General features: G+C 40.4%; 1 protein-coding gene across 2 annotated transcripts in view; it reads right to left on the bottom strand.

The window, feature by feature from the left end:
- The window catches only part of CAPRIN2 (caprin family member 2), a 45,683-nt gene extending 27,424 nt beyond the window's left edge, over positions 1-18,259 (bottom strand). For both annotated transcript variants that reach the window (XM_070407814.1, XM_070407815.1), the window contains exons 1-5: positions 18,216-18,259; positions 16,829-17,091; positions 14,554-14,616; positions 5,322-5,408; positions 554-792 (exon numbers count right to left, since the gene is read on the bottom strand). In XM_070407814.1, coding sequence (XP_070263915.1) covers positions 554-792; positions 5,322-5,408; positions 14,554-14,616; positions 16,829-17,077 — 638 coding nt within the window. In that variant the 5' untranslated portion in view covers positions 17,078-17,091; positions 18,216-18,259. The remainder of the gene's footprint in view (positions 1-553; positions 793-5,321; positions 5,409-14,553; positions 14,617-16,828; positions 17,092-18,215) is intronic.
- Between the last annotated feature and the right edge of the window lie 216 nt (positions 18,260-18,475).

Raw genomic sequence — 18,475 nt, 5'->3', positions numbered from 1 at the left:
GCGGGGGGGTACGTGGGGGGGGGGGGTATGGGCGGGGACTGAGCAGCCTCCATTTGCTGGTTTGGTATTTTTAATTATCAGGTTTGTTTCTCAGTATTTATTCGCAGCACAAAAACACCAAATAATTCTCCCTTTGAAATGTTAATGATACTGGTCAAGGTAAATTTTATTTACCTCCACTTTAAGTACAGCAGTAAAAAGGCAAAGACTCTCAGGTAATACAACAGCCTGAGATAATTACAAAAAAAAAAAAAATTTAAGAAAATGCAGAATTAGTATTATGGTTAACACTTGCACAAGGTTAAAACTTGGTGGTCAGTCATTACTTTTTAAAATCCGTGTTACAATAAAGAAGTAGGTTAATGAGGTCATTCAAATTCACTTTCCTCCTAATAGTCTATCAACCCTGTCAGAGTCTAGGCAGGCCAACATTTCCCGTGTTGAATCAAATTAATGTTTTCCTAATTACTACATACATACATTTTTTATATTTACAAAAGCTAGACTAAAGTGTTATGTGTTCTACTTCAGAAAAATATTTTCATTGGCTTACCTCAGACTTTCATTTCTTTCAGGGCAGGTCAGTTTTGAAAATTTAATGAGGTAGTCAAGTTCTTTTAAAGGCAAACACACTGCACCATTCAAGCCCTCCTTCAAGTCCTTCTGCACATGTTCCTGTGTCAAGTTCTGTAATACATACTGAAGCTGGAGGATGGTGCAAAGTTTTTTCTTCTCAGCCTCAAGTTTTAGCATGTGCTCCCTTCTCTGGGCCTTCTTCTGAGCTTTAAGTAGCTGTTAAAACAAATGCTAATTAAAATGGACAACTCTCACCACCGAGTATTAGCAGCACCGTAGTCTAAAAAAGTCTAATCCCAGAGACTTGAAATTAGAAGGTAAAACTCATATACAGGGTGGGCAAAAGGAAGTTTATAGTTGTGAGTACCCAAAACACAGAGTTTATGCTTGTATTACTTATTTGTATTACAACTATAAACCTATTTGTACCCAGCCCTGGATGTGACACTGACTGTGAAACTGATACATTCATTTAACCCTGCTTCCTCCTTCAGCTGAAGAAGTCCCCGAGTAATAAACTGGTTTGTCTCCGGTAACCAGAGGCCAGGGAGTCCAGATTATCTGCCGCCGACTCCAGGCTCTATCTAGTACCTCCAACATCACCATAATGAGAAGCACAGCACCCACTGCTGATATCTGCATCAATCCAAGGTTTTACTTTTCCATATTTAGTATTATCAAGCCTTCTTAGACCAAATATTTTAAGAAAATGCTTCAGTCTGTTTTGGGTTATTTTTTTAATCTCATGTTCCAGGAGAAGAATATTTAAACTATAATAGTCAGTTTTCAACCAACCAAAGACAACTGGCTAAAGCGTGAGGAATTGAAAACTAAACAGAAATAAAACGCCTAATAAATGTAATGCGGGAAAAACACCATAGCCAACAGACTTGTTTTAAAAGTAAAAAGAGATATTTTCAGAATTGTGTGCCAGTCTTGATGGAGCTTGTATCTTCCAATATTTAGCAGACAAAACACATATGGAAAATTATTGTCTACTATAAAGCTTAGAACTGCAACACCTTAAAGTCTGACATAATACATGGCTTCCCGTTAAAAAACAACAACAAACAATAAAAAGTACTACCTATTTCCACTAAGAAACCTAAAAGTTCTTTTCTTCCCATAGTTGCTTTTCTGGTTTAATATTTGCTTCATGTTGGATATTTTCCAAGATATAAAGATCAAGAGAACAACAACAAAAGTCTAAATGCTTTTTCCTATAGGTGGGTTAAATTATTTTGATATAGCATCAGTATTTAAAACTCTACGAAAGAGATGTGTATGTTCATAAATCCTAACAGATAAAGACTGAAGGAAAAAAACTCAGGAAAAATATTCATTATGGCATTATTAACTAACTTTCTAGATGTTATGAAAGCAACTTAATAAATTCGACTTGTGTTATTCTCAGGGACAGGAGACAAGGGATGAAGATAAAAGTTTGAGAATGAGGCACAGGCTGGTTGGGGGTTAATGGGTAAGCATATTTTCTCCAGGACAAAGGCTCAGAAAATCTTTCCCAAGACTTCAATTTGGACTCACTGCAATACTAATTAACCAAACTACTACAGCAGTGTCCATTTCTGCTTGAGAGGAGGAAAAAATATGGATGCACGTCGAACTATTCAAGTGGGGTCCTCTGGGATGCAGTCTCATGATGGTGTAAGGAAAGGCAACTTATGTCAAGGGCATCTTCAAGATGGTAGCACAAGATAACCTCACATCTCTAGTTAGCCATCTCCCAAGGTTGGATTAGGTGTTCTTATGGGCTCATGCTACCCTGAACTTCCTCTATCCAAGTATCTATTACATTAAATGGTTATCTTTTTATTTATTTGCCATTCCCCCTTCCCCTTCCCGGGCTTCAACTCCATGATGACTGAGACTATATGTCCGCTGTTCACCAATATATCACTAGTGCCCAGGACAGAGCTGGACACGTGACAGACTTCATACATTTGCTAAGTCAATCAAGTATCAAGTAAGAAAGCCTGTTGTCTCCTAGATTATAATCAGATGCTCCTGCCACGAACATCACTGACAACAGCCTATTTCTCCTTATTTATATAGAAGCTAAGAAGTCAGGTTACATCATCTTCTCTTCTTCCAGTGGGGGACTGGTTTGAAATAAGAAGGTAAGAAGTATAAACTGCTATCAACCAACAGTCTTGAATAATCAAATTTATTTTCTGAACCATGATGCAAAATGATAAATCCCCAGCAAGGGACAGAGCTCCTTTCACGCAGACTAAGAGAGGTGTGGCTGGGCTGAAGGGAAAGAAGAAAATGTTACACAAGCTGCAAAACTGGCTATCACAGAAGAGATTTGACAAAAGAAACAGCTTAGTAAAAGAAGAGCCCAATAATTATTGGGCTGGAAGGTACTGACAAGCACTTCTAGGGTCGTGATTCATTAAGGCCCACTCCCAAGTACTTTTTAGCACCTCACCTATTGTGCAAATAAGGAAAAATAATTCACACATAACAAAATCTGGTGGCTTGGAAGCTACCTCTAGACCAGTGATGACGAACCTTTTGAGCTCGGCGTGTCAACATTTTGAAAAACCCTAACTTAACTCTGGTGCCGTGTCACATATAGAAATTTTTTGATATTTGCAACCATAGTAAAACAAAGACTTATATGTTTGATATTTAGTTTATATATTTAAATGCTATTTAACAAAGAAAATCAACCAAAAAAATGAGTTCACGTGTCACCTCTGACACGCGTGTCATAGGTTCGCCATCACTGCTCTAGACCATGGCAGTGGAAAAACATGTGAATATACAGGTACCATATCTATGGCATAAAATAAAGAACACAGCTTTTAAGAGTGAAAATATTAGAGCTCTACCTTCACTCTACCACTTCCTGGCCACATGACTTTGAAGAAGTTCCTTTTGTTCTGAGTCTCAGATTCTTTATCTGAAAAATGGGGGCTACTTATATCTACTTCCTGGATTGCTGTAAAAACAAGTGGATTTTTGTAGGTGCCTGGCACATGGAAAGTGTTTTTTAAAAAAGATTTATATCTTAAAACAAAAAAAAACATACATTTAAAAAATAAAGTCCTATATGGAAAATTAAAATTTGATAGGGTCTGAGTAAAGAGTGTCAATGGAGAATTTTTAAGTATTAAAAGTATACTTCCAACCATCCAAACAGAAGATTGATATGAATGATCTTTTTAGAGTAAAAGGGACCAAAACTAAATAAACAACATATTTGGGGGTGGAGGGAATGGAGAATTGATCATACAAGAAAACAAATTGACTTAAAAGTATTGTATCTAGCCGAAACCGGTTTGGCTCAGTGGATAGAGCGTCGGCCTGCGGACTGAAAAGTCCCAGGTTCGATTCCAGTCAAGGGCATGTACCTGGGTTGCGGGCACATCCCCAGTAGGAGATGTGCAGAAGGCAGCTGATCGATGTTTCTCTCTCATCGATGTTTCTAACTCTCTATCTCTCTCCCTTCCTCTCTGTAAAAAAATCAATAAAATATATTAAAAAAAAAAAAAGTATTGTATCTAAAACAGACTATAAATATTTACTAACTGTGGAATTAACAGTAAGTACTAAAATGAAGTGACTCATGAGTAACAATAAGTTAAAATATGTTGTGATTAACAAAAAGAACTAATATCATCTTAGGCTTGCATTAACAGAAATATCCAGAAAACAGAAGGTAGTGCCTCTACACTAGGCTATTTTAGATTTACACACTACCTCTGAGAGTTAATGAAGGCAGACATCCAGAAGAGAGCAACTCCGGACTATGTTACAAGGATTAAGATGGTAGATGTCTTCAGCCTAGAAAGTATGCTTTGGGGTTTTGGCAGGGTTTTGAGGGTTTTTTTGTTTTTTTTTTTTTGTTTTTTTTGGTTTTTTGTTTTTTTTGGAGGGGCAGGGTACACCAGTGGTTGATGTCAGAGGAATGGAGAAGAGAATTTCAGTTCACTGTACAAGAAGAAAATAACCAAAAAGTAGAAGAGACTATCTTATGAGGTATGCTACCCAACACAGAAATGAATTTACAAAAAAATTTCAATTGTTAGAACATGATCTTTCAAGGGCCTTCTTAGATTCTAAAACAGTGAAGAATACTTCATTAATGAATGCTTAAGATTTCACATTAATTACCGATTCAATTTGCCAGAGATAAAAGTTTGAATCGTCAACATAGAGAACCTAACAGGTGAGACCAGATTAATTCTAACATGAATCTTAAGTCTTTCTGGTAATAACTGCCCTGGTCTCCAGAAGAGTCTACCAATTCCATGTTTCCTAATACATTAAATAATGCTGACCTTAAAAGTCTATCATGTATAAGTGTGCAGGCCTATATGCTAACATATATTTAATGAATGTACCCATAAACATAGTTTTTATTCCCTTCTCAGTGATTTCTATGATTCTACAGTGAAATAATACACATGAATTAGATAACTAATACTTTATTCACAATGTCTCATATCCAGACATCATTTGTGTTCTCTGGAGCAGCGGTCGCCAACCTTTCGGACCTCACGGATCACCAGTGATCCACGGACCACCGGTTGGCGACCGCTGCTCTGGAGGCTCCAGAAATCTGCAAACACGAGTTCTGGAGTAGCTATGCTCAACCCCCATTAACAATAAAATATCAGCAGGAATGAGATGGATGGTAACCAAGTGCCATCAGCAGACCCTGACATTTTCTTCCAGATCAGTGGTGGAACTGGTTTTAAGGAAAACATACTCACATCTTGGCTCAGCCCCGAGAAGGTTTTCTGAAGCTCCTTGGCAAATTCTAAGTTATGTAGCACTTCTTCATATTTCTCAACTGCTTCCTACCAAATAGGAGAAAACACCAATTCTGTGAACTTCTGAATACACATATGTCAAAGTAAGTGTTCCTTAAAAACATGAGGAGATTTAAGACTTTATGGATTAGACATTTACTATATCTAATTGAAAAAGTAGAAAGAGTATTTAGAAGGTATGTAAAGTTAAATTTAAAAATTCAAATTTTATACTAGAAATCTGAGCCATAATAACAATGTTGATGATATCTATAAAGTCAGGGAGATCTTGGGTTCTTAAGAGCACTGAGCCAACAGGATTCCTGTCAATATTCATTTTACTACTCAAATATATTACACAAGTAGCAAAACTAGGATCACACAGATAAATAAGCAACTTTAAGAAATGTATATTATGGTAGAAGAGACTTGTAAACAATTACCTATGACAGGCAAAATTAAATAAGATTGTTAAAGAAATACTGCAAATTAAAAGAAACAATTTTTTAAAGATTTCACAGATGAATAAAGATGATAATTAGAGGAGTAGGTTTTTCATAGGACTTGAACTTAAATCCATATGGAAAAACTAAGAGCCAATATGAAACAGAATAAGAAACGTGTCCGGCCAGAGAAAGATATATTACAAAGCCTCCATAATCAAAATAGCATAGCACTCCCTTTCTAGATATTTATCTATAATAAATGAAGACATTATGTCCAGATAAAGACATGTGTGCAAATTTATATAGTAGCATTATTTATTATAGCCCGAAATAAAAATAATCCAAATATCCAGCAACTGGTAAATGAATAAACAAAAATGTGATATAAACCATACAAAGAAATACTTGTCAGCAATAATAAAAACTGAATTACTGATACAGGCTCTAACATGGATGAACCTCAAAAACATAATTCTAAGTCAAAGAAGCCAGATGTGAAAGAAATACCCAGAAAAGGTAAATTTATAGAGATAAAAAGCAAACAAGGGCACAAAAGGGAACTTGGAAGGGTTTATAAAAATGTTTTAAAACTGGACTGTTGGAACAATTACATAGCTCTACAAATTTACTATGACTCACTGAATTCTACGCTCACAATGGATTAATTTTCTGTTATGTATATGATAACTCAATAATGCTGTTTTTAAGAAAGTCTGATAATACTAATTCTTTATAAAGATATAGAGCAATAGGAACTCCAGTATTTGACTAAATGGTACAATAATTTTGGAAAACAGTTAGTTCACTAAAAAAATCTGGCACCTGTGTCTCACTTAACATATATAAGATTCATCAAAGTAGCCCCGGCCGCTGTTGCTAAATGGTTAGAGCATCAGCCCTTGCACTGAAGGGTCTCGGGTTCGATTCCTGGTAACGGGAGTGTTCCTGGGTTGCAGGTTCAGTCCCCAGCCCTGGTTGGGGCGCCTGTGGGAGGCAACCAATCAATGTGTCTCTCTCACATTGATGTTCTCTCTTTCTCTCATCTTCCTCCCTCGTTTCCTCCCTCCTTCCTCTCTGCCTTCCCACTCTCTCCTCTCTGAAAACCAGTGGTCCAAAGTTGAGCTCTGCATCCCACCATTCCAAAACATTCTTCTTTCCTAGTATTTCCAAGCCCAATATATAAAAGGTTTTGTCATCTATCCAACTGTTCAAGAACTTGGAAACCACGCTTGGCTCGTCCCTCTACTCATACATCCAGTTACCAAGCTATGTTGATTTTACCTCTCAAATCCCACTACTTTACACAAACCCCTCTGCCACCACCTAGGAAACAGCTCTCATAAATCTCTTACTTAAACTACAGCCAACCCTTATCTGGTCTCCTTACATCCATCTTTACCATCTCCAAAACTTTCTTCACATAGAAAAAGGAAATTTTCAACTACAACATTAAAGATCCTTGTAGTTATTCTCTGCTTCAAACATATCTATAATATTTCTGATGCCCTTAGGAAAAAAACAGTCTTTAAATGCCATACAAGGATCTGCATAACGTGCCTTTCCCCATCCAGGCTCATCCTTCCATCCATACTGGCCTTCTTAGAAAGCCCTTTGTAAAAACGTTATTTTCCTTCTCAGGGCCTTTACACATGTTAGCATCTGCCTACACTGCTCTTTCTCTTTCTCCACTTTAACTGGCTAAGTAGGCCCTATTCAATTTTTAGGTCTTAACTAAAGCACTTCTTTTTTCAAAGAAGCTGTCCTCAACTCTCCAGACTAGGTTAGATTCCTGATTACACTCTATTGTCATTCTGTACTTTACCTTCACATCCATCACATGTATATTTGCTTATTTCCTTCTTCTCTTCCCCATCACATTATATCTATAAGGACAAGCATCAAATTTGTCCTTAGGAATTATAACCCTAGCAATAAGCACAGTATCTCCCAGAGTAGGTACTTAATATATTTTTGTTGAATAAATAAAAAGTAGTTCAGATCATGATCTCAGACAGCCTCAAATATGCTAAAAGTTCTGAACAGAATTTCAGAACTTTTTGCTAAAAGTTCTGAACAGAATTTCAGAACTTTTCAGTAGAATCATATACTGAGATTTCTGTTTCAAGAAAAAAACACTAGGAGAAGTAGAGCTGGTGAACTGGAACAGGAGGTCTCAAGACAAGGAGATTAATTAGGAAGCTTATGTAACATTTAGGTGGCTTGCCTTGACTAGGCCAATAGCAGTGAGACTATAGAAAAGATTCCACATTACTTAATGAGCTTAGTGTTATGCATTAAATATAAAGTAGGGTCAGAGTTTAGCAACAAGGGATGGGCACCAAATCCTAATTCTTTAACAATAAAAACTTTGGTGGAAATGAAAGCATCAAGTACCTCTCTCTTTTTGCTCAAACATTTACTTGAATCTCGGTACTCCATTTCAAATCCAGACAAAAACCAAAATCAATACTAAAGTTACAAATGGGACTCTAGAAAACATCATTAAGACATTCTTCTTACTATTTCAAAGGAGAAATCTAGGCTTGTGTGCAATCTTAGTGAAATCTTAGCAGTCTATAGCTTAGTCTTTACAGGTTGACTTAAGAGTTATATTATCAAAAGAGGTTACAACAGCCATGCAGATTATAGGAAGCTTTACTTACAATATTACAAAAATTGTTGGATTAGAGGATTACAAACTAAAATTATAACATTTCTAGCCAAAAAATATTGAAACTACAGTATCAAACCCATAATACACAGTGAAAGCAATACTTGAAGGAAAATTTACAGCCTTAAATACCAATCAGTGGAGGGGGGGGGGGGGGGGAGGAAATGAATTAAGCACTCAACTCAGAAAATGAAGCAAATAAACTAAGAAAAGCATAAAGATAAAAGGAAAAGAGAAAAATAAAATAAGTCTAAAATCTGGCTTAATTTTTTTAAAACACTAACTTAAGAGTGAACTGAGGGAATACAACTACACAAAAAATTAGAAACAAACACAAAGTAACACAGAAATATAATTTTATTTTATTTTGATTTTTATGATTCAATTTTTGTTGTTGTTTACTCATCTTTATTTTTTTAAAGGTATGACTTTTTATTCATTTTTAAATGTCTTTATTGTTGAAATTATTACATATGTCCCTTTTCCCCCATTGCCCTCTCCCCACCCCAGAATTTTACTTATTTTTTAATTATTTTGCCCCAGTCTTTGCAAATAAATTTTTGAAACTGAATGAAATAAGTAAATTTCAAGGAAAGTTTGGAAAAGTTGACTCCAAAAAAAATCTAAACATAACAATTTCCAAAGAAAAAGTAGAGAATATTCCCCCCCCAAAAAAAACTCAAGCCCCATGCCCACCCCCCAAAAAAACAGGCTCAGATAGTTTCACAGAACAATTCAACCAAACTGTAAAGACCGTGCATTGTGGAAACACTGACATGATATTAAAAGGGGTGGACAAATAGGTAGAACACAGTGGATTTTTATGGCAGGGATATTTTGTACAATACTATAATGGTGGGATACATGCCTTCAGACATTTCCCCAAACCCACAGAAAGTACAACACCGAGAATGAACCCGAAACGTAAACTATGGACTGGGAGTGATGATGATGTGTAAACATAGGTTGGTTTTGTGGGTTGCTGTTTTTTAATCTTTATTGTTGAAAGTATTACAGATGTCCCCCTTTTTTTCCCCATTGACCTCCTGCACACTGCACCCCCCCCCCAGGCCTTTACCACACTGTCTGTGTCCATGGGATATGCATATATGCATAGAAGTTCTTTGGTTAATCTCTCCCCACCCACCCACCAACCTCCACCTTCCCTCTGAATTTTTTTTAATAATCTTTTTTTAATGTTTTTTATTGATTTTTAGAGAGAGAGGGAGGGAGGGGAGTGAGAGAGAGAAACATTGATGTGAGAGAGAAACATGGATTGCTTGCCTCCTATAAGTGCCCTGACCAGGGATCGAACCCACAACCTGGCATATGCCCTGACCGGGAATCAAACCTATGAACGTTTCGGTGCACGAGATGACACTCAACCAATTGAGCCACACTGGCCAGGGCATAAACATAGGTTTAATTATAATAAGTTATAATGATAATAAATGCACCACTCTAGTAATGAAATGTTGATAGTGAAGGAGGTTGTGCAAACATGGGGTGATGGGTATATGAATTTCTCTATACTTTCTGCTCAATTTTATTATGAACCTGTAACTGCTCAAAAAATAGTCTTATTTTTTTTTTAAGGAAGAAGCAAAAATAAAGGCCCCCTAAGTATTTACATTAAACTAAGTTATATAGAAAATGGAAAAAGAGAAGGCAGGAAGAAGAATATGTGTTTGTTTATATAGGTTTAAAGGAACTCTGAACAGATATATAAGAATCTATTAGCAATCATTATTTTGTAAAATGAAAACTGAACAGAGGAAAGACAGGGTGAATAAAAACTGCATCTTCTTTAATCTTTCCTAATTTCTGGGCTATGTAAATTAGTACCAATTTTAAAACCTAAACTTAGAGCTTCTTAATACTACACTATTGACAGCTATTTTCCGAGAGGTCAGATTATAGATTTTTCTTCTTCTGACTTAAATGCATTTTCTAAATACCTTAAATATACAATGCTTGTATGAGATGTTATTTCTCAAAAGTAACACAAGCCATATGCTTAATCACATCTAGAAACCTAATATTCAATCATCATATATTTAGTAAATTTATCCTATATAATAAAAGAGAAACATGTAAACTGACTGTCCCTCCACTATGCTCACCAGCCAATCAGGAGTGTGTATGCAAATTAACCTGCATACACAGGCGCTGGGCAGAAAGCAGAGCAGGAGAGCCAGTGGAGAGTGGAGTGGCTTGGGGAAATTGGCTCCCCAAGCCGCCAGATGGAGAGCAGAGAGGGAGAGCTGGTGGCTTGGAGGACTTGGCAGAGTGGGAGGCCATGGGACAGAGACAGAGCAGGAAAGGAAAACCAAGATCGCGGGGAGCACCAGAATTCTGGGAATAGTTTTGGTGGCAGCCGCAGGACTGGAAGCGGAAGCCCAGAGCGCAGGGAGCACCAAGAATGCTGGGAATCATAGTTCTGGTGGCAGACAAATCTCCTAGACCAGGGATGGCAAACCTATCACACGCATGTCAGAGGTGACACGCAAACTCATTTTTTTGGTTGATTTTTCTTTGTTAAATGGCATTTAAATATATAAAATAAATATCAAAAATATAAGTTTTTGTTTTACTATGGTTGCAAACATCAAAAATTTTCTATATGTGACACGGCACCAGAGTTAAGTTAGGGTTTTTCAAAACGCTGACACGCCGAGCTCAAAAGGTTCGCCATCACTGTCCTAGACACTAGAGCAAAGTGAGCTTGGAGCAAGTTACTGTTGTGGTGGGGGATGGAGAAAAAGCAAAGGTGAAAGACATAAGTAAAGTCAGAGTGTCGAGGAAAAATTAAAGGGAAGATATCCTAAAACTTCCAGGAAATCTCCACCAATGGAGCAAAGAAAAAAAAATGCCTCTATTATTCTGTGAGCAACAAACCAAACTGAGTTGGGGTCTCAGACAATTCACTCATATGATTGTAAAGACAGACAGAAACTCCCGGATTGGAGAGGGCTCCCCTGAGGGCTCCCAGATTGAAGAGGGTGCAGATCGGACTGAGGGACCCCCACACTCCCTAGTGCACGAATGTCGTTCACCGGGCCTCTAGTCTTTAATAATAAAAGGGTAATATGCTAATTAGACCGGATGTCTTCCAGATGTCATTCTGGACGTCCTTCCTGACTAAGCCAGGGCCAGAGGAAAGCCAGCCCATGTCCTGTGTGCCTGCCGGCGGCCGGGGGACAGAAGCCCAGGTCCCAGGTGCCAGAGGGAAGCTGATGCCAGCAGCTGGGGGAAGGGAGGCCTACTCTTGCACGAATTTTCATGCACCGGGCCTCTGGTATGTAATAACCCACACACCTACATGCCTACTATATACTACACACTATTCTAAGTACTAGGAAAACAGCAGTGAACAGACAAAATTTCTAATGGAAATTACACTGCAAGGAAAGGACAAACAAAATTTTACAGCTTGTCAGAGAAGTGCTTCTATGAAGAAAATTTAAGAAAGGAAAGTAGCTAAGGAATGTGAATGGGAAAACAGAGGTATCGTGTTGTCAAGACAGGCTTACTGGATGACCTTCCAACCAAAAGCAGAAGGAAGGTGGGAACTGAGCTCCACATCCTTACCCCCAATATTTGGACATCTAGGAGGAAAATATCTCAGGCAGAAGGAACAACACATGCAAAAACCCTGAGGCAGATGGGTGCCTGGGATGTTTGAGGAACAGAGAAGGCCAGTGTAACTAGGTTGAAGGTAACAAGGGAGAAAAGGATAGGAAATGCAATAGATGTAAAAGGAAACAGGGAGCCTATTTTATAGGGCTTTGCAGGCCACAGTAAGTTCACACTGCCACCCTGATGGGAACCAATGGGGACTTTTGAGCAGAGGAATGACCATCTGACCTGCATGTGAACGGGATTACTGAGGCTACGATATTGAGAATAGACTTGGAGAGTGCAGGACAGAAAAACCTGTGAGGAAGCTATTATAGTAATGCAGATGAAAGATGATGTGGTTTGGGCCAGGATAACAGAAGAAGAATTTATGAAAAATGGTCAGTTCCTAAATTTATTTTAAAGAACTGATCAAACTTGCTAATGGGCTAGATGTAAAATCCTAAATAATAAAAGGCTAATTATGCAAACCAACCAAAAGGCAGAAGGACTGGTCACAATTATATGCACTGACCACCAGGGGGCAGACACTCAATGCAGGAGCTTCCCCCTGGTGGTCAGTGCACTCTCACAGGGGGAGCACCGCTCAGCCAGAAGCAGGGCTCACAACTGTTGAGCACAGCTGTGGTGGCGGGAGCCTCTCCTATCTCTGTGGCAGCGCTAAGGATGTCCAACTGCCAGCGGGCGCCCAAGCCATCAGTCAGACATCCCCCGAGGGCTTCCAGACTGCAAGAGGGTGCAAGCCAGGCTGAGGGACCCGCCCCCCGAATGCATGAATCTCATGCACCGGGCCTCTAGTCTAAAGAGAAACATGAAAAATTTTCCAAGGTTCTCTGCCAACTCCATCCTTCTAGTCCAGTGGTTCTCAACCTTCCTAATGCCACAACCCTTTAATACAGTTCCTCATGTTGTGGTGATCCCCAACCATAAAATTATTTTCATTGCTTCTTCATAACTGTAATTTTGCTACTGTTATGAATCATAATGTAAATATCTGATATGCAGGATGTATTTAGGCGACCCCTGTGAAAGGGTCGTTCGACTCCCAAAGGAGTTGCGACCCACAGGTTGAGAACCGCTTTTCTAGCCCATCAAGCCATTAACTGACATAGCTAAGATAAAGGGGATACAGGTTTTGGCGGGTAGGGTAAAATCTGATGTCAAATATGCAACTGGATAAAGAAATCTAGAGTTCACAAAATTAATATATTGGCAAATATAAAATTGGCAGTTGGCAGCATATTTCTCAAAAGAGAAATCAAAGTTAATATTATAGAACAACAAGTGGTTATAAAGATGGTAAGAATTATTGGGATTAAAGTTTTTCTGGCTGGAGCTCTGAAATATACCAATGTCCTTGATGTATTTTAGAGAGCTATCATGAGAACCACCATCCTTACCCCCAAATATTACCCCCAAATCAACAATACTACCTTATCAGAACACTTTCTTTAAGGATATTTACACAAAGAAAAGGTTTATCACTCTAAACATTATTGAACACTAGAGGCCCTGGTGCAAGAAATTTTTGTACTGTGGGGGAGGGGTGTCCCTCAGCCCGGCCTGCGCCCTCTTGCAGTCCGGGAGCCCTCGAGGGATGTCCAACTGACAGCTTAGGCCTGCTTCCCACGGGGAGTGGTCTTAAGCCAGCAGTCGGACATCCTTAGCGCTGCCACAGAGGCTTATGGCTGAGCGGCACTCCCCTTGTGGGAGCACACTGACCACCAGGGGGCATATCCTGCATTGAACATCTGCCCCCTGGTGGTCAGTGCACGTCATAGTGACCTGTGGTTCCACTGTTTGGTCAATTTGCATATTAGCCTTTTATTATATAGGATACTATGACTACTTAAACAAAGCCATGTTGAGATATTGGATGTCCAGCTAAGTCCTCTCACAAGCTATGTGAGCACATCATTGTCAGAGCTCACACAATTCAAATCTGTGCCTCAGCAAAACTATAATCTACTACATCACAGAAATTCAAGCCAGTGAAGAACAGTCAATGTGGCCAGGGAAAGTCCCTGAATACCAGTATCTATGACACACAACCAAAAATCTTTGTTGAGAAGATAAAAGACAACAGATGTACAAGCTAGATCAAATAACTTTTAGATTAACTTGTCCCTTCTTAGCCAGGAGATGTGATCAAGTCAAAAAGATAAACAACAATGAAACATTTTTTTTATTTCTATATTGCAAAAAGTCTCATCTAAATTAGATAAAACTTGCAATTACCAGGTATACCATGGACAAGTTAAACAACATTTTTAAAAGTTATAAATAGTCTAATATTTATAGTTAGGTTAAAAAAAAAGCGCCAGGTTTCACTGATCTTTTTTGGCCTATCAAATATTTAGTCTCATCTAGTCTATCTACAGTTTTAATAAGAAAAGGAAACCAGCAAGTCTGACCAAATTATCATAAAATCACTTACCAATTGGTCTGGATTAAGTTGCTCTCCATTTTTCAGGCGATCCTTGTAATCTTCCAATTTGAGCTACAAAAGAGAAACTTGCATCTATTACAGTCTGATATAAAATTCTCAAGCAAATAAATACTAGACTTTGTTTCTTATGAAAACAATTACTAAAGTAATCCATCAATCTGCAAAAGTATCATTTTACTACAAAGCACGCAGCAACTGAGTACATGAGTTCTAGTTAGGGGAAAAATATCATACACAAATGAACATTTGTCTGGTATTACAAAAGTAATAAAATGGTTTTTTTCTCTTAATAGCCTCTCTACATGTTTAGACTACAAAGACTTAACTAGTCAATCATATGTCCTTAACCAAGTGGTGCCCAATCAGGGCAATATGTCCCCCAGGGATATCTGGCAATGTCTGGACATACTTTTGGTTATCACAGCTGGGGGAATGGCAGACAGGTGGAGCATGCTACTGGCATTTTGTGGGTAGACACCAGGGATGTTGCTAAACATCCTACAATTCACAGGACAGCCCCACACAACAAAGACTTATCCAGTCTCCACTCTCCTGTGTTCAAGAAAAAAAAAAGAATTATCCAGTCTCAAAAGTCAACAGTGCTGACCCTAGCTGGTTTGGCTCAGTGGATGGAGCATCAGCCTGTGGACTGAAGGGTCCCAGGTTAGATTCCAATCAGGGGCACATGCCCAGGTTATGGGCTCAATCCCCAGTGTGGGGTATGCAGGAGGCAGTTGATCAATGATTCTCTCTCATCATTGATGTTTCTGTCTCTCTCTCCCTCTCCCTTCCCCTCTGAAATCAATAAAAAATATATATATTTTTAAAAAGTCAATAGTGCTGAGGCTGAGAAACCCTACTCGAACCTCATGCTTAAACCGTTAGTCACCTGTTGAGTTTTGTGGCATTTGTCAGACAAAAAACTTCTTAATGGAAGTATAGAAATGTAAAAGATTTCTTTTCTAGCATTATAGTAGCCTCAAACTGAAGCTATTTTTATATTAAATTTGATATTTAAGTAAACACACAACAAATAAATTGCATTTATTGTCCCCATGAAAATTACATGGCCCACGATGGTATTCTAAAAGAACATTTAGACTCCTCCCATTTGGCTTTATAGCTTTAAGATGTTTTCTCAGAAGCTTGAAATAAAAGCTTTGGTATTGTCAGATAGGTATTCAAAGAGACAGTATCATGAAGCCAGAGAGGATAAGCATACCTACACACATAGTTCCTCCATCAGTAGATCCTGCTTTGAATAGGTCCTGCCCTGACTAGTTTCCAACAGTGGCAGGGAATTTGTGCTGACCCAGGCACACTCACCTTATCACTCTGATCAACTCTATGCATTCAAAAGACAACTGGCAAGAGCTAGGGCTACAGAGAAGCTACTCATAACTGGCCCTTCTTCACTATGTTCCTGGGTATATTTTTTTAAATAAAAAAAACATTTTTAGAAGGAAAAGAAACAGTCAATCAGACTTTTTTTAAAAAAAAATCTCTTCTCACTCCTCCATTACAAACAACTTTCCTAAGGTTTAACTAGGTCTTGGCATAAAAATATTGAAGAGTTCCTAGGTCAGAGAGTGAATGACTCACCTTATCATCACGAGCAAAGAGAATCATGACACAACAAAGCAACGTGCAGCACTGTTCCACAGGCTACATGACTCAGGAAATGAGGAATGATGTGGAGATCTTTACATCAGCATCTACTGTAACGTTAGTCTGATTATAACCTCAGAGTCCCTGTGCAAGGCTCTCTACAATGCTTTCACCCACCCATCTTAAAGGATCACCTGGCAACCCAAAAATTAGTGCTGAAACATTTTCTGGCTCCACCATCATTAAAGCTTCCAATGACTGCAGCATCTATACTGCAATATCAACTGCTGCAGAAAGTCACACGGGAAACGAGCTAAAAAATCAGGCAATCTCTGAAAAGAAACACTACTACTATACTCAAGGAATTAACCCGACTTAAAGTAGCTAGCTCTTCAAATATTTCAACAGTAGCATGCATAATTTTACTATGAAGAATATTTGTATTCAGTCATGCTGACAAATCAAACAGAACATGTTTAATATATCCAATATTTAGCCTGCTTGTATGTTTTCAGCCAGCTAAATCCCAAGGTTAGTTAAATCTCTGGGAAGTAATCTATGAGCCCTGATAAAAAGCCAAAATGTCAGTTCCTTAACCCTTACCTGAAATGGTGTATATGCCTGGCTAGGAGAAAGGAGGGGGGAAAAAAGTTACCTTCTTTTTCTCGATGTTTCTAATTTTGTGTTTAAGGCATATGAGTCCATTATCAATGTAGGTCTCATATGCTTGAGAAGGAGAGGCCGCGGACCGGAGAGGAGACTGCAAGGGGCTCAGGGCCCGCTGGCTTTCCCCAAGGCTGTGGTTCACTTGGGGCTTGGCCGACTTCATAGTCCCCTCCCTTCCCTCCTCCGAATGGCCTGAAGGTGACTGGTAACCAAAAGGCGATGAAGAGAACTGCACCATTGAAACAGCTGATCCTGAAGGAGGGAAGGGGGAAAAGTTCAGTATCAACGTAAATTAGGACTAGAGGGGCCCATCCAGGGTTCCCCTCCCGGGGAACATCCCACTCCCTCGAAATTCTCCTGCACAGAAGCCAGCTCCGCGCTCAGTGCTGCTTCAGAGGCCGCGCCTCCATCTCCCTGCGCGCAAGGCAATCAGCGCCAAGGACTAGCACCTTTACCAGGCAAGACCGACAACACGGGGAATGTTTCCAGAAACTCCGTTTTCCACACACGAGGAAGGACTGCTGCTCAAGCAATGGCTGCAGAGCTTCCTCATGACAGCAGTCTGCGTTCTGAAGAATGTCTATGGTCCAGTGATGACACCAAGAAAATAAGCTTTCCCCTCTTTACCCTACCCCTCACCACCAGCCTGAAGCCCAATCATTGACAACAACATAAGAAAAGAAAAGAAAAAAAGAAAAGAACTAAAAAACAAAACAAAACAAACCAACCAGAACACACAATTTTTTAGAGCTCTCACTCACTAACTGAAAAGTAGCTTCTTGAACAAGGCTAACTTCCCTTTGCTCTGGGGCCAGCAAGGCAAGTCCGTCCCGACTGCACGTTTGTAGCGAGGAACTTACTCTCTCGGGCTACCGGCGCCCTAAGTTGGTTTTCTGTTTTGTTGAAACTAACCCATAACTACACCCAACCACTGGCTAAGGGGTCATCTTGGGGAGCCTGACACGCCCCGGTCAGTGACCTTCGCACACGCCTCGTCCCGCGCATCGGAGGTGTCCCTCCCACCCCCTCAGGAGCATCCCCAAACTCAGGGCATGACCAGCCCCCTGCGTGTCCGCGCTGATCCCACACCCCCGCAGGGGCCCGCGCGAGAGGCGCCTCCACCCGCCGCCACTAGGCGCCCCAGGGACACCGACCCCCGCCCTTCCCCCAGCCCTCGGGACGCCCAGGCACCCGCCCGGGCCACTTCTGCAGGCGCCCCCCAGGGGGAGCACCCGAGAAAAACCCAGGACCACCGCCGGGCGGGCCCCACCCGGGGGATGCCGAGCCGCCCCCCACTTCCCCGCGGCCGGGGCCGCCCAGCCCTGCCCACCCTGCCAGGCCCGCCGCCTCCTGCAGCCGCCGCAGCCCGGCTTCACCTCCGCAGGCCGCTGCGGGTGCCGCAGCCCGGGCCGGCCTCTGACGTCGGGCGGGAGCCAGGAGAGCTCCGTCGGTGGACCCGCGCCACCCGCCCCGGCGTCTGCTCCCGGCTCCTTCCTCTCCGCTCCCGGGCCAGCTGGCGGCGTCCGCGGCGCCGGGCGCTCGCCGACTCAGCGCTCCCTCCCAGGCCGGCGCGCTGAGGCGCGCGTGGCTTATATAGGCGCCCCCCGCCCCCCACGCGCCCGCGCGCGCAGCCCCG

Source organism: Myotis yumanensis, unplaced genomic scaffold, assembly GCF_028538775.1.
Source record: "Myotis yumanensis isolate MYYU_CA2020_CCGP unplaced genomic scaffold, mMyoYum1.0.hap1 SCAF_3, whole genome shotgun sequence".
Classification (NCBI taxonomy): domain Eukaryota; kingdom Metazoa; phylum Chordata; class Mammalia; order Chiroptera; family Vespertilionidae; genus Myotis; species Myotis yumanensis.
This window is presented reverse-complemented; position numbering and strand designations above follow the sequence as displayed.